General features: G+C 40.4%; 1 protein-coding gene across 1 annotated transcript; it reads right to left on the reverse strand.

The window, feature by feature from the left end:
* Positions 1 to 3,677: 3,677 nt before the first annotated feature.
* LOC308299593 (ATP-dependent RNA helicase DDX55-like) lies at positions 3,678 to 13,341 on the reverse strand (the record flags this gene model as incomplete). The annotated part of the gene is made up of 13 exons (XM_080743388.1): positions 3,678 to 4,382; positions 5,607 to 5,731; positions 6,055 to 6,228; positions 6,866 to 6,958; positions 7,532 to 7,663; positions 7,903 to 7,985; positions 8,437 to 8,626; positions 9,477 to 9,626; positions 10,087 to 10,149; positions 10,249 to 10,340; positions 10,465 to 10,547; positions 11,282 to 11,336; positions 13,252 to 13,341. 13 exons carry the CDS (start codon positions 13,339 to 13,341, stop codon positions 4,084 to 4,086), a joined length of 1,629 nt encoding a protein of 542 aa, XP_080599514.1. The 3' UTR covers positions 3,678 to 4,083.
* Between the last annotated feature and the right edge of the window lie 3,209 nt (positions 13,342 to 16,550).

Below are 16,550 nucleotides of genomic sequence, written 5' to 3' on the forward strand. Positions count from 1 at the left end.
GGTCTAGACAACCTTCACAGACGGTTCTCCCCTTTAATTGGAGTTACCATGGCTTCGTATAGGACGTGCAGTCGTGCACGTGTCTTTGAAGGGTTTGCAGTGAGACGCCACTCTGTTGGAGGAGGAGGAGCCAGTGCAGTGGACCGTCTTCCTCATATTCTATTGGGGCGACCAGAATCAAGAGGAACTGTATTTGTATTATTAGTGTGATTGCCCAACAGGGCAACACATTATAGTCCTGGGGAAACTTTATTTCTAGGGTAACACTTCTCCACTGCCATTGGAGACAGACAGACAGACTTCTGTCCGGGATAGGGAATCAATAGGGAATCAATGGGAGTGGGACTCAATAGGGAATCTATACATAACGAGCGTAAGGCGGAGTTAGGGAGGAGTTTAGCTCCAGATGACGTATTTCCCGTCGCCATGTCTGAGGGACGTCACTGTGACCAGATAAACACGGAACTACACAGCAACATTGACAGCTGACTGAACGCATAGACGTTAGCGCTACAAGGTATTTCTCGGTAAAGGACAAAAGATGGATCGGACAATGCGTGACAGAGACATACCATACAGAGAGAAGCTGGACGCAGATGCAAAGGTTCGCTACCTAGACAAAACGAATCAACTGAGTGGATTCGACCCATATGATCACAACGAGTGGCTGGCACTGAAGATCCATGGGTAGTCATAATCGTTTCATAGTTGGCTTTGTTGGTAATCTCCAACTGCACGTTGTCAATGCTGAGTACACTGTCATTCGAGCAGAGGCAAGTCAAAAAGACAACACAATGGTCCACATGTACTGTGCTGTTATTGCCAGACCCATGAAATGGGTAGGCCTACATAAGCAAATGTCGGTCTGTCTGTCTGTCCGGGTTTTCTATATAAAGGGTATATATGATGATGACATGATGACATGCCTATAAAAGGCATGATGTCATAAATGATGATGACAGACAAGGGGTCTGGCACAACCAGGTTGACCTGGTCTAGTTATTTTTCGTAGTGTTGTTCACAGTGGTGGAAAAATGGAATCAATTGGTCGAGCTTCACATGACAGTTAGCTTACTGCAGAACATAGTCAAGTCAGCAACCACACTTGTAATTTCCAATTGCATCTTTTCTAGTTAGTGTGGTTGCCCAACAGGGCAACACATTATAGTGTGTATTTATCTTTATTATCATCTATATTATCATCATTGTGGGCTCGCCGAAGGCGAGAACACTATGTTGTCCTCATTATTTATAGAGTGAGTTCCGCCGCATATTTCCGCCGCATATTTTGTGCCGCAGACAGTAGAAAGGCAGACTTGGCCGTCAGTATAGCAGACTTCGGGGATAACCAATGGGTGACATGCTTCCAGGAGACCGCTGAGGTGCTGCTGGGTCACAAGGCAGAGTCACTGGGACATCTCAGAGACACAGATGAGACTGCGTTCGACAGCGTGTTCCACAAAGCATCCTTCACCACCTATGTCTTTAAAAACAGGGTCAAGCTGGAGACATACAATGATGAGAATTTTGTGAATACCACAGTGATGGAAATCCAACCAGTGGACCACATCGAATACAGCAGGAGGTTGATCAGCAGGAGGTTGATCAGCAACATCTACAGAATGGCTAGCCAAGCGCAACCAAACATAAAATAACTTTTCTTTTCGTTCTACTGGATCTCTTCCCCACTAGTCCCGCCCTAACATTTCCGTCTAGTTATTATTGTCATTATCATCATCATTATGCAACCTCTTCACTGAGTGTCTGACAGTACTTCATACCGCTCAGTGGCCTTGTGGTTAGAGTGTCCGCCCTGAGACTGGGAGGTTTGTGGTTCGGTTGCACTCGGCATAAAGAAGAATCAACTGTCACCCAGAGCTGTTTTTGACAACAAATTTAAATTTAGTTTTAGTCAGTCTTTTGAATAAAATGTAATTTAGTTTTAGTCATAATTTAGTCACCTGAAATGTAGTCACCTCTAATTTTAGTCGACTAAATATCATGAGATTTTAGGCGACTAAATCTACATTTGATTGACTGATTTTACACTTGGTTGCATGCTGAAAATAGCCGATCTACAAGCTCACAACGCGTCGCGCTGTGAGCTTGTAGATCAGCTATTTTCAGCACGCAACACTTGAGAGAGACCAAACATATAATGACTCTTTTCCACTAGTCCCTCCCTAATGTTTTAGTCTAGTTTTTATTTTGTTGACAAAATTGTCAATATATTTAGTCTAGTTTTGGTCATCACAGCAGTTTGTCAGTGAAAAAAAAAGCAGTCGACAAACATTTTTCGTCATAGTTTTAGTCGACGAAATCAACACTGCTGTCACCATCACAATATATCAGTCATCCTAAGATGAAGAGGTTACTGATGATGATCATGAAGACGGTGCCCCCTAGGCCCTGATACTTCACCTATTCCAACACCAGTGGGCGGAGGCAAAGGAGGAAACAGCCTGACAAATTGGATGCTACAAAACTTCCTGTTGCCCCTGCAAAGAGGATGGCAGAGGCAAAGAATTGAGAGAGCATTGAAGAATTAAGATGCCTCGTCAAAAAGGAGCACGGAAACGTGAAGCAACGAAGAGGAAGAATAGGGTCGGCTGCCCTCTTCCTCTTCCACCAGAAACATCTCAGGAGGATGAGGGTGAGCCCTCTTCTAAAATGAATACAGAGTGCTGTCCCAATCAGAGGCTTCCACATCTAAAGGTGAAACAATTCAACTGGACAACAATTTGGGATATGTGAAAAGACGCACACAAACAGAAGTAGCAGTGGTGAGGTATCCGAGATTCACACCAACAAAAGATCCAGAAAAATACTATAAATCTATTTTGCAGCTTTTCTTGCCATATCGTCAAGATTCTCAGTTAAAACCTCCATCCTTTGAGTCATTTGAAGACTTTTACAATCTTGGTTCAGTGAGAAATGCTGGCAATGCTGTACAGACAGTGAAATCCATTGTTGAGACAAACATGTCCTTTTTTGAGAAAGAAACGGACAAACTTGATGAAGCAGCAGAACTTTTGAACCAAGTTGGTGATTTGGAAGATGCTTAGGCTCAAATATGTCCTGAATCTGAAAAGGAAAGGTTAGAATGTCTCAGTTTAAGGAAAGATGAAGTTTAAGGAAAGATGAAGTTGATGATGATGATGACGAAAAAAAAAAGCGGCTTCACTTTGCTTGCAAAGAAATCTTGGACAATAGTGGGTTCCCTATGAAAACCACACTAATGACATAACAAAAACATATCCAGCTAAAAAGTCAAAACTCACCCATGTTCTTTTATTCTTCCATTTTTTTCCCTTTTTTTTTTCATTCATTTTCCTTTTTTTTTCTTTTTTTTTTGTGTTAGCCGCTCCAATATATGACTTTGTGTGTATGTCCATGTGGTGAAAATAAGTCATTGATACACTGCCCATTTTTTATGCAAAATGGAGAAAATTGCAACCATTTTCCCTTTTCTGATTGGACAATGTAATGGATTTGAGGATTACACAAAGTAACTGGCGTCATGGACAGAATGGCCCATATAAGAGATATGCACGTGTGTCGTGTTTACGGCACTCACTTCGCACTGGTGCAATTGACGATGCAACTGACGATGCTCCGTCGACCCCCCGTGGTGCGTCGTCCCCCCCGCGGTTGAAAAGCTAACCTGCCGACGCTGGTGAACGCTAACCTGGTGAAATGCTAACCTGCGTCCCCTATGTGTGGGGACGGGGACGCCAATAGAGATCGCCCTTGATGGCCCGTGTTCAGGGAGGGAAGCCCTAGGGAAGCCCTAATTGTCACTACATGTAGCCTACTCAGACGGGCTGGTTCGACACCTGAGTCACAGCTGTGACAAGAGACGTGTGGGGAGGAATCAATTACCATCATAGTGAAAAAGGGGTAAAAAAAAGAAGATCCAGCTGTCAGTCACTGAGAATGAGCGATTATTTCCCAGAGATCCCAGACACAGACTGGACTGGTGGCATAATCAGTCAGATAGTAAACATTTGCCTGCCTGGGCGTTAAGTGGAAATGGTGTTGTGCCGCTACATTCTGGGCTGTGCAGGTGAAGATGCCAACCTGTCACAAGTCACCATCAGCCTTCCTCTTCTGGCGACGGTCCTTCCTGTTCTTCTGCTTGGACCAGGATTTAGTCTGTTGAAACTTCTTTCGAGGTGGATCGTTGCCCTCCTTCTCTTTGCGTAGAGCCAACTCGACCAGCAATTTCCGCCTCTGTTTCTCGCGGGCCTTGTCCCGGTAGCGGATGGTGTTCGTGTCGATTGCAGTCTCCTCAAACTCAGGAAAGGTTTTCCACCTCAGCTCGGGCATCCTAGGCATGCGGAGGAGGGCAAAGCCACGGGCCAGACCAGGCCAGTCTAGATCTAACCAATGAAATGTGCCACAAAAATATGTTTTGAGTTCTGAGTTATAACAACATGTAAATTACGTCAAAACTTCGGTGCTCTAGGCAAACGTCTAATGAAAAGAGGTGAACATTCTGCAAAAATAGGCCATCTACAAGCTCAGTCGTCAGCTATAAAGTAAAGACCCCATGAAGTATATAGGGCAGGGGTCTTCAACAGGGGGTCCAGGACCCCTAGGGGGTCCTCAGAGTTACTACAGGGGGTCCTTCAGATCTTAGTGTGATAGAAACTTTTTTCTCCTTTTTATATTAACCACTTGAACCCTAACGTTCATATTCTGAGAACTTTAGCCAAAAATGGCAGATCTACAAGCTCACAAGAGCTTGTAGATCGGCTATTTTTGGCAAAGAGGTTTGGTGTAGAGGGGAAAAAGAGCAGATTAAGTACATAGTGAAAGGTAAAGTTTATAAAGTATTGACGGTTCAAGTGGTTACATATCTGATAACACAAATTGACATGAATCCAAAATACATTGTCAAACAGTGAAACTATATGGAATCTATGAAAAGGTTGTGGGGGTCCCTGCTTCATCTCTCTCTCTCTCAACTACGGGGTCCTTGGCCTGAAAACATTGAAGGGTTTAAGACTTGATAAACTAACAAGGAAATCTATTGTACTGTACACATTACTTGAGACAGGGTTCCCACACATTTTTACTGGTTAATTTCCAAAACATTTCCAGAATATTTAACCCAATTCCCAGGAATATATAACAATAATTCAGCTCAATAACGAGTCGCTTACTCCTACGTGCAATGCCCAAAGACAGTGGTTCTCAAACTTTTCAGGCTGTGACCCCCGAAATAATCATACTTGAACTGGGGACCCCGGCACCCTGACGAGCACTAAGAGTTGAGGAATTTTGTATAACACTGTTTCAAGGTGAAAATAGCAGATCTACATGCTCACAACGCGAGGCGCTGTGAGCATGTAGATCTGCTATTTTCACAATTTCTGGCTCTAATATTTGACAATTTGGACAATTTTTAATTTGTCATTTCAGAGGTATTAACAAAATCAATAACCAAAGACAATGCATAGCTATTTTTCCAGGGCCTTCCAGGACCCTTGATGAATTCCAAAACTTTTCCAGCCAGTACTGGAAATCTTTTTTTCTAATTTCAAAATATTTCCAGGAATTTCATGACCGTGGGAACCCTGGGCTCTGCTGAGTGTTCTTACCTTTGACTCTGAAGATGAGACTACATTCGTGCTTGGCGTAGCCCTGGACATAGGAGACAAAGGCCCTCATGCCCCTGTCGAACATGGCACGGTCTGCCAGCGCCAGTGCTTTTCTTTGATGATGGCTAGCCAGATTGCTGACATAGAAATATAGGTTTTTAAAAAAATCTTAGAAGGATTCAAAAGACACTTATAGAATCGGGTGAAAATGTAATTTTCACGATTTTAAAGCAAGTTAAAGCATAAAATAATGATACACAATAATGTGTACCCGTAACGGTCAAAGCACTTTGACCTCACAAACCCTAATGTCGTCCCTGTTCTGGGCATAACGGTTGTTTATTTTAGGGCTAGTCTATTACACACATGCAACTTTAAACTAAGAGATAAACTGCAATCCCAGAATGTTGCTGTTCTATGGAACATTTGACAATAGAGGAACAAACACTAAATGACCAGAATTCTGATTTCAATGAACTGTTTGCGTAAACAAAACAAAAAACTCACTTTCTGGTTGATGGACAGGAAGTTGACATAGGATTCCTCCATTGGCAGCAGGAAGACGCACGCATTGCCTTGATTACCAATCCGTGCTGTTCGTCCACACCTGTGTACGAAGGCACTGAGACACAGACACAACCATTCATTAACACTTTTGTTGCTATCAATTAAATCTCTTTGAAGTTGCCATGGTCTCCATAGACTTCCATGTAATTCATAGTGCACGGATCATGCACGCCCATGCCTAATCATGCACCACGTGTGTGCACACTGTTCACAGCTTTCAAACAAAAAAATCCGCTTGGAAATACGTTCAGGCATTCATGAGCTAGCAGCCATTATGTTTTCTTCAAATGTAAACAAACATGGCTGCCATGTTTGAAAGATGGGGTTGGTATGGGGGTTAAACATGCAATTTCGCGATCAAGATCATGCCTAATACATTTTTTGAGGTCCAAAAAACATTAAAAAAAAGGGGGGGTACCAATACAAACTCGGGAAACTCGGGGTTGGCACCAAGCAGGTTAACACAGCTCTGATTCATAATCATCACTATGCAACTGGCCATCTCATAATCGTGGTGTTACGTGCCAAGAATTGCAGATCTACAAGCTCACAACCTGTCGCAAATGCAATGCGTTCTGAGCTTGTGGATCTGCAATTGCTTTGGACAACATATACAAAGCATTAGACGGTCTCATTTCACCATTGGGAGTCTAGGGAAAGAAAGAGATCAGTAAATTGTCAATTCTGCCCACCTTGCACTACTCGGAGGGTCATATTGCACCACCCAGTTGACCTCTGGGATATCCACACCTCTGGCCATGACATCAGTACACACTAGGATCCCACTGAAAAACAATACAAAGGCAAATGATACTAGTTATTCAAATACAATCAACCACTAAAGCCCTTTGTTCATGCTTTAACTATTGAAAAATAGCAGATATACAAGCTCACAGCGCGGCACCGAGTGCCGCGCTGCAAGCTTGTAGATCTGCTATTTTTAAAAAATCGTGAAAATTTGAATTTTGACCCGATTCTATAAGTGTCTTTTGAATCCTTTTAAGATTTTAGGACAATTTGAGTTACAAACGTTCGCTATCAAAATACATATATTCAAAGATTTGCACACATTTTTACGACTTTTTCAAAAATAGCAGATCTACAAGCTCGCAGCGCGGCACTCGGTGCCGCGCTGTGAGCTTGTATATCTGCTATTTTTCACTGGTTAAAGCATTCAATAATTCTAGGCCTAAATGGGTTAAAAACAGCAAAAAATTGCTGACCTACAACCTCACAACGCATCGTGACACTTGAGCTTGTAGATGGCTATTTTTTTTTGCACATGCCCAAAATAGAGATGCCAGGGAAGGTTATTCAATAAAGTATATAATATTTTCATTCGTGCCCAGTTCACTCACCTTTTCAGGGGCCGGAATTCTGCAAAGATTTTGTTCCGCTTATTTTTCATCTTGCCATGGATGCAGCGGATGTCGACGTTCTTGATGAGGGCTTCCAGGACACGGCCAAAATACTCCACACATGCACACGTGCTGAGAGTAAGAAGCTGGTTAAGTCATGTGCAACAATACGACAATACATAAAAAAACATGTGGTTTAGATCACCTATTATCGGTGGGCGATATGACTTCAAATCCAATATCATGATTATGAACCTTTTAGTGAAAATAGTATGAATTGTTGTGTGTCAGTTTGTCTAAAAAAACAATAACCTTACTTCTCAATTATAAATGTGGGTACTTATTGGTGCTGATACATTTTGTTCACCTACCTAAAGAAGACGAGGTGTTTCTCCTGCTTGCGCTGCCTGAGAAACGAAACCAGGGTATTGAACTTGTCCTCGGTCCGACACATCTGAAATAAGAAGACCATGTTTTAATTTTAAATAAAGACCAATTAACAAATCGTTTTTGTATCATATAATAACATAGTAACACAAATAAACAACAGAGTTAAGTGAAACACAACTAATCTGTCTGCGACACACTCATTCATTCTGCCCCAGATCAAAACTTTCAGCCCTGCACTTTTTAAGTATCCACAGGAACCCTGGCTATGCTGTAAAAAAAATTGTTTTAAATTTTAAAGGTATTCAAATATTTGTGATACCTTTAATCTGAAGGTTTTTTACCGAAACGTTGCTGCTGATTAAATAAAACAGATTATTTTTAGAGCAAGTTCAGACTGTGTATTTATTTCAATTCGGTATACATGATACTTCTAAAGCCTTCTAAAGCCCCAAATAGCGGATCTACAACCTCGCAAAGCGGTGTGAGCTTGTAAAAGCAGAGGTGTTTCCACTCACCAGGTAATAGTTGGACAGTCTTGCGGGGGTCTTCTGGGTGCTGGTGGCGGCCACGCCCTTCTCCTTGACCGTGATGCGGACAGGGTTCCTGAGGCCAGCTCTGACCAGCTTCTCCAGCTCCTGGGTCTGTGTGGCTGAGAACAGGCCGGTGCGCCTCTGCTTCGGCAGGTAGCCTAGGATAGTGTTCAGACTGGACGCACCAAAGGAACTCCATTAGATTCCACCATGATGTAAAACAATTTGCCGACCGCAAATTAATTTCGGGGGTCCCCAGATGATGCAAGATTGTTTTCTCACGCAACAGTAAGTGAATAGAGGATATCTGCACATTTATAAAGTGACAATTTAAGGTATTTTTAATACCTCTAAAGTAACAAATGAAACAGTGGCCAAATTGTCGAATATTAGAGGCAGAAATTGTGAAAATAGCCAAGGCATTGTGAGCATGTAGATCTGCTATTTTCACAATAGAACTGTGTTATACAAAATGTAATGCCTCAATTCTTAGTGCTCATCAGAGTGGGTGGGGGGTTCCCATTTGGGGGTTAAGGCCGGAAAAGGTTGAGAACCACTGATGTAAAATAGTTTAAAACCACTTAAACCCTACATACTTCTCCCAGGGGTTTAAGCTAGGCCCTCAATTTTTCCCCCCTCTATAGCAGAAAAATATGCGATCTTACAAGCTCTCAACCCATCGCACATGATCAGATGCATTGTAAACTTGTAGATCTCCTATTTTTGCCAAATGTTCGGCACAGAATAGGGACACTAATGTTCGGCTACTTTCCATCTGGTGTTCCCATTTTGACCATAAGAAATGTAATTTTTTTTAAAATAGCACGCCACAATAACACGCCACAATGTGATGCGTTGTGATGTGAGCTTGTCACCACGTGACATCGTCCGTACAACAAAGTATGAAATAGGGTGAAAGTGGTTAAAAAAAACATGCGTTTCTTGACTCAAAAACGGAGGATGGACGCTCCTCCTTGTTATTCAGACACAAATCAAACAAAGAAACATTTAACGGCCCCTTATACCTGGCCTCGAAGCCCATGTCTAGTAGTCGATCTGCCTCGTCCAGAACCAGCACATCCAGACTCTTGACTGAGCTGGCCAGGTCCACGCCGTCTGCCTTCCTCTTAAACATGTCCTCCAGTCGGCCCGGAGTTGCGATCAAAATGTGGGCCCTGAAATTGAATGCCATAGATGAAGGTGCAACGTTATTGTAGTCTGTCAACTAAAATCTAATGATGATTAAAAAAACATTTGAGTTAGTTCACCCCCAAAATTATTTTTTGTCCTATCGATTACTCACCCCATGGAGCCTTGAATTCATGGATTATTATTATTTTATTTTTATCGCATTCCTAAGCCAATAATATTGGTTATGGAGACTCAACACAAAATTAAATTGAACAGTATAGATGCAAGTGCAACGTTATTATAGTCAACAACAATAATGAAAACTAGGATTGGGAGAAAAAAAAACCTGACTTGAAACAAAACTGAAACAAAAAGATGAAAACGAGGCATTACAAAAGAAAACTGGAAAAAAAAGATGATTACTGACAGAAAACAGGGGGCGCTAGGTTTCAAAGATCTCCCCAAAATAGACAGATAATATGGAGATCATTAAACTGTGTTTACCCGTGTTCCTTGAACTTTTCCACATCCTCCATAGGATTACTTCCACCAATCAGCAAAATCTGACTGAAAAACAAAACAAGTCAATTTGAAAATGACTTCCTGAGTTTCAAACAGCGAGTCCAATTGTGAAAATCCATCATCGACCTATTTTTATTTGCCTACCTTAAGTGTGGACACTTCTGAAGGAATTTCTCCATTACTTCACTGATCTGTAAAGCCAGCTCTCTCGTAGGAGTCACGATCAATGCGCCGACCTGCCAAAATGCCACGTTATGCATACATAAGAAACACAGTACTAGCAAGGGATGATGATTTAATCAGGACGAAGAGTTATTTTTTTCAGAGGTAAACCAGCCTGGGAAATAATAGAATTCATACCTGCAGTTTTTTCAGTTTTTCTTCCCGCTTCAGTAGGATTTCTATTACAGGAATGACAAAGGCAAGTGTCTTCCCAGTTCCCACTCCCAGTTACCTAAAAAAAAAAAACAATTATTTAGTTATAAGAAGCTGCTTTGTGCTTTATATGTACATTTGTGTGTCTTATCTAAACAAGTATTAAACATTTGTTTGAATGGTTTTCGAATACACTTTTACAGGTCCGTAAACAGGTCGGAAAAGTGTACACATGGACCCGTTCTAGTTGTGCACTCTTAAAGAGTTGTGGGGGTTCTTGAAAAGTCTGCGAAGCACTTAATTCAGGGGTCTTCAACGCTTTTCAGGCCAAGGACCCCTTAGCTGAGAGAGATGAAGCAGAGACCCCCCACTAGTACATATTGTATAAAATTATGTTGCAGAATCAGATATATAACCTTTTCATAGATTTCATAGACTTTTTTGACAGCATTGTCATCAGTGTTGAATTCATGTTGATGTGTATTTTCAGACAGCTACCCGCATATGCCCTAAAAACGGATACTTGATCTGCTCACCTGACCAAACCTCTTTGCAGAAAAATATCCGATCTACAAGCTCACAACGCCTTGCGCTGCTTGTAGATCCGACTATTTTCGGCTGACGTTCCCCTTGGAAAAAAGGTATTCTAGGGTTCAAGTGGGTAATGTAATTACACAAACATTTGGGTGCCCCCCCCCCCCCTGTAGTACTTCTGAGGAACCCCTAGGGGTCCCAGACCTCCTGTTGAAGACCCCTGACTTAGTTAAGTTGTAAATAGTTAGTATATTATGTGCTGAGACACTTACCGCCTCGGCAGCCACATCTTTGTTCCTCATGAACAGAGGGATGCACGCAGCCTGGAGACACAACACAGTAACAGATAGGGCTGTCACAATTATTACATAATCGTCTAATCGTGATTATTTGACATAATCGTGATTATTTTTCATAATCGTTTCCAGGGTTCCCACACATTTTTACCAATTAATTTACAAAACTTTTCCAGAATATTTATAGGACCAGGTCACCTCTGGGACAACCAGATCTTATTTTATTGTTGTGTGGGACAAGATCATCAGAGTTATTTTTTGTGTTCAATCTGTGTTTTTAAATATTTTAGTATTTCAGCCGATTTCATATGATGAAAATGCATCATATGACCAGTTGTAGCATGCTGAAATACTAACATGATCTAAAAACACAGATTGAACACAAAAAATAATTCAGGATTGTGTTGATCGTGTCCCACACAACAATAAAATAAGATCTGGTTGTCCCAGGTCCTTTAACCCAATTTCCAGGACGATATAACAATAATTCAGCTCAATAACAAGTCGCTTACTCCTATGCGCAATGCCCAAAGTCAGGTAATGTATGCCAATGGTTCTCAACCTTTTCAGGCTGTGACCCCCGAAATAATCATATTTTAACTGGGGACCCGGCACCCTGACGAGCACTAAGAGTTGAGGAATTTCGTATAACACGTTTCTATTGTGAAAATAGCAGATCTACATGCTCACAACGCCTCGCATTGCAAGGCGTTGTGAGCATGTAGATCGTCTATTTTCACAATTAGTTTTAAATGGCCACGTGCCAATAGGCAAACTACTACTGACAGTTCACATAAAAGCTCACTGCCCTGCAAATACTGTACATTTGTGAGCTGACAGTCTAAATTATTGTTTGGTTAACAATGCATGTCAACCCCTGGTTTTTATGCATCCACAAACCAACACTGACAGCCACATAAAGGGTCAATAGGGACTAGCAGAGACTAGTTTCCCCATTTAGTCAGTATTAGGACTGATTAATGGTGATATGTTATTCAAGTGTCTCCGTCCTGCCAAGGTTAAATATTTGACCCAGCAGTGTTTAAACTCAGAATGTTCTTTATGCCGATATTGCGAGTGAATGGATGTTTGGCAGTTGGGTGTCTCTGACTGTACTCTCACTGATGAGGTTACCGTTTGCATCTGGCTTTTGAATTTGGAACGCACTGACAAGCATATGTCTGCCTTTGTCTTTGAGGCAGTGGATCTTCTTGTAATGAGCTGCAGTAAAAAAAAAAAAAAACAACAACAACATATATTACATTGTCATGACCCAACATGCAATTTTGTTTTCCTCCAGAAGATTAAAAGATGACATTTCATTAGCAAAATAGCTTTAGTAGAATAATAGAAACCATGTTATAAAGAGTAATACCTTTTTATGTTCCATTTCATACTGGTCCCAACCTCTCTAATCTAGGTGTAACTCTTGCCCCCCAGTTGCAGTCGGTGCAGCATATGGCTGGCACTAATGATACCCTTGCTGCTGTGCTACTAATAAAACCGTTGTATCTAGGCCTACGTCTGCTGAACTACAAATAGGCGGCTTCAAGCTTTTCCTATCGACTTTTATTTGACAATTTAGCCAATGTTTAATTTGTCATTTCAGAGGTATTAATTAACAAAATCAATAACCAAAGACAATGCATAGCTATTTTTTTCCAGGCCCTTCCAGGACCCTTGATCAATTCCAAAACTTTTACAGCACTGGAAAAATATTTTTCTAATTTCAAAATATTTCCAGGAATTTCATGACCGTGGGAACCCTGAACGAGGTTGACTACAGTACTGCTACTGCTTTTACTTATGTCTTATGTTAAACATGCAAGTACTTGTTTTTCCACCACAGTGCTACAGTACTGCTAGCCAGTAGCTAGTGCTCTATACCACTTTATACTGTTGAAAAGTAACATTATACTCTGCAAGACAAGGAGAACGTTACCTGGACTGGTGTCGTGTGTGTGAACTGCAGTTCCTCGAGTGTTTGTAAAATGCAGTCATTGAGTTTAACAGGTAAAGTAAACTGTTCCATTTTCCATCTGAGCTGCTGCTGCTGCTCTCATCCATGTTGGAAAAATAACACACCCTGCTCGGGCGCTTTCTTCCTGTACGTTGGTGTTTACAGTCCGGGTAGAAACGGAAGTACTTGCTACGATACATTCCGTTCCCATTTTTAGTTCTTCATCAACAGCTTTGTCTAAAAATAAATGAATTAAACTTTCATAGGCTACATTGTAGATTCATTGCACAGTGTAATATTCAAAACTTTTTTATGGCATAGATACAGCTCATGAAATAATAATAAAAAAAATCAAAATATTTACAATAACCACTCTAAACAAGAATTAGGATAGAGAAATTTCAACCTTGCTTGAAGTCCAGTGTGAAGTCTCCGCAGTCAGTGATGATTTGATGCCATCTTCCGCTTTTTTTTTTTTTTTACACAATAGGCCTATTCTATTTTTGTACGTTTAAAAATGAGAATACTGTGAATCAACACAGAATAGCATTAGGGCCATTAGTTTATTTATTTAAATATATTATACCACACATGCCTTACATCCCACTCTGGGTTGGGGTGTGGCCCCCTAAAAGATAACTGACAATTTTTGAGGTATTTTGTACATTGACTTTACTCGAGTAGGCTACTTTTCATACTTTATGCTTCTATGCCACTACATCACATACATGTTGTACTTTTTGCTCCAGGTTTAGTTAGATACTTTGCAGATTGAGATTAATACAAAACATACATTAACTGTAGCAGAATTATGTGGGTTAATCTCTCATAAAACCAGCCCACCTTTATCAGCTGAAACAATAAAGTGATCAACACTTTAATGCATCTTACTAAGTAATTACAATCCAATTATCTGATTGTTACTTTGGTACTGTAAGTCCATTGTGATGCCAATACCTTTTGTACATTTGCATTTTGAATACAATACTTTAACTTGTTGTAACAGAGTTCTACTTTTACTTAATCTCAGTTAGTCTACTTCTTCCACCGCAGAGTAATACCACACAATGTGAAAGTATGGTTATGAGCCTATACTGACTACACTGTCTCTGTGAAACTGTGCGTTTACCTTGCTTACTGTGCTTACTGCTTACTGTCTGCTAAATGCCTGCATGAGTTGTAAAATGCCACTTCAGTCCTGTGAAATGTCCTGGACAAAATAATGATGAATGATAAATAAATAATTGGTGGTAATCAAACAAGAATGAAACCTCACTAACCCCAATCACAAAAGGGTTTTTGTAAAAAAACATTAAGCTCCTGATAATAATCATTGCTATACTAGTGTTTGTTCAATAACAGAAAATACATGTGGGTTGCCAATGTCAACCAATTAGCCCATTTATTAACTTAAAGTTTTATAGTGAGTACTGACCCCCTTTCACACACACACACACACACACACACACACACACACACACACACACACACACACACACACACACACACACAGTCCAATTTCTCTTGTTAATATTGTGTACGAGTTCTCTCTCCACATAGGTGAAATTGCTATTCCAAGTTCCCGTCCTGAAAATGCATTTTCTGTTTACTAAAGAGCTGAAGAGATAAGGACACCCATATTACTGAACAAACACTGTAAAGCAATGGTTGGTTGCTGTCAGACTATAGAGTATGTTAACCCTTAAATCCCTTACTGCATTTTTAAATAAAATCAAGGATTTTCCATCACTTTCTTTTTTTTTTCTTTTTTTTACAAATACACACTCATCATGGCATAGCCCAAATCCAAGAAAAATCTGTCAGTTCACCATCTCAAAGCTCTAAAATCTCATCACTGACTGACCCTTTCCCAGTGGGGGGAATAAGTGCATTTACTCAAGTACTGTACTTAAGTACACTTTTGAGATACTTTTACTTCTACTCCACTACAACTCAGAGGCAAATATTGTACTTTTACTCCACTACAATTATTTGGCAATTTAGGTACTTGTTAATTCATAGATTTTGATTATTATTATTACAGAACATATGGTAACCACATCAGCTCTATAATACATTTCGGCGCATTGTGATCCTGTAGATCTGCCATTTTCAAGATTGTTATACATTTTAAAACTTGTGAAACAGGACATTCTGCATAATGAGTACGTTCTACTTTTGGTAATTTAAGTACATTTTGATACCAGTACATTCATTTTAAACCTTGAATTCTGGACTTTTTACTTGAGTATTTCTACTTTGCAGTATTGACACCTTTACTTAAAAAAATTTGAGTACTTTTTCCACCACTGCCTGCCTAATGGGTAATCTCATCACTGAAGCACAACCAGCTGATGAGTTCACACCACACCTCCACAGGGGTGTGCAGTGCACCCTGCAATGCCACGTTGCAGTCCATTCCAGCTGGTCAAGCATCGACCAGTGATTCCCAATCCCTTTAGCTTCAGACCCATATAGGGCTGTCACGATTATGACATTTTACATGACGATTAATTGTTACTCAGATAATTGCGATTAACGATTTAATTGTGTTTTTGTCGCTGACAATTTCATTACTGTTTGGCTTTTAGGCTTTGAAGTTGCACATGGTAGATATGACACATAACCTAAATAATATAAAGACATTACTGACATTTTTGACAACTTTATACTTAAAAAACATTGATAGTAGAAATAGCCGATCTACAAGCTCACAACACATCGCGATGCGACGCGTTGTGAGCTTGTAGATCTGCTATTTCCACTATTTTACCTTTTTCTTTTTACCTTTTTCAACATGGACACGATTATGAAAAATAATCACGATTATGTCAAATAATTGCGATTAGACGATTATGTAATAATTGTGACAGCCCTAGAGGCCTAGACCCATAAGAGAAATGTGTTGTCTACCTCTGTGACCCAAACTACTGAAAATAGCTGATCTGCTATTTATTTATTTATTTCAAAAGTATGGAATTCTTAGATTTTTGAATTTGTTTCAAACCTGAATATAATTGAAACCCAAATAAATATATATTTACTCGCAAACCATCAAAATGGGTCCTGACCCACTGTTTGGGAAACACTGCCGTAGGTATCAAGGTGGCATTTTTTGTTTTAACTATGCGGCCCACAAGTTTTCGTTATGAAAGTTTTATTTCATAATGGACACATACTGTAGCAAGTGCAACTGAGACATTTCAAGAAACCATTAACTGCCCGCCACATATCGAAACAAGCCAAAACAGAATTTGGGATTTATCATGAACGCTGCCAGA

This window comes from Nannobrachium achirus (genome assembly GCF_963921795.1).
Source record: "Nannobrachium achirus genome assembly, chromosome: 15".
Taxonomy (NCBI): Eukaryota; Metazoa; Chordata; class Actinopteri; order Myctophiformes; family Myctophidae; genus Nannobrachium; species Nannobrachium achirus.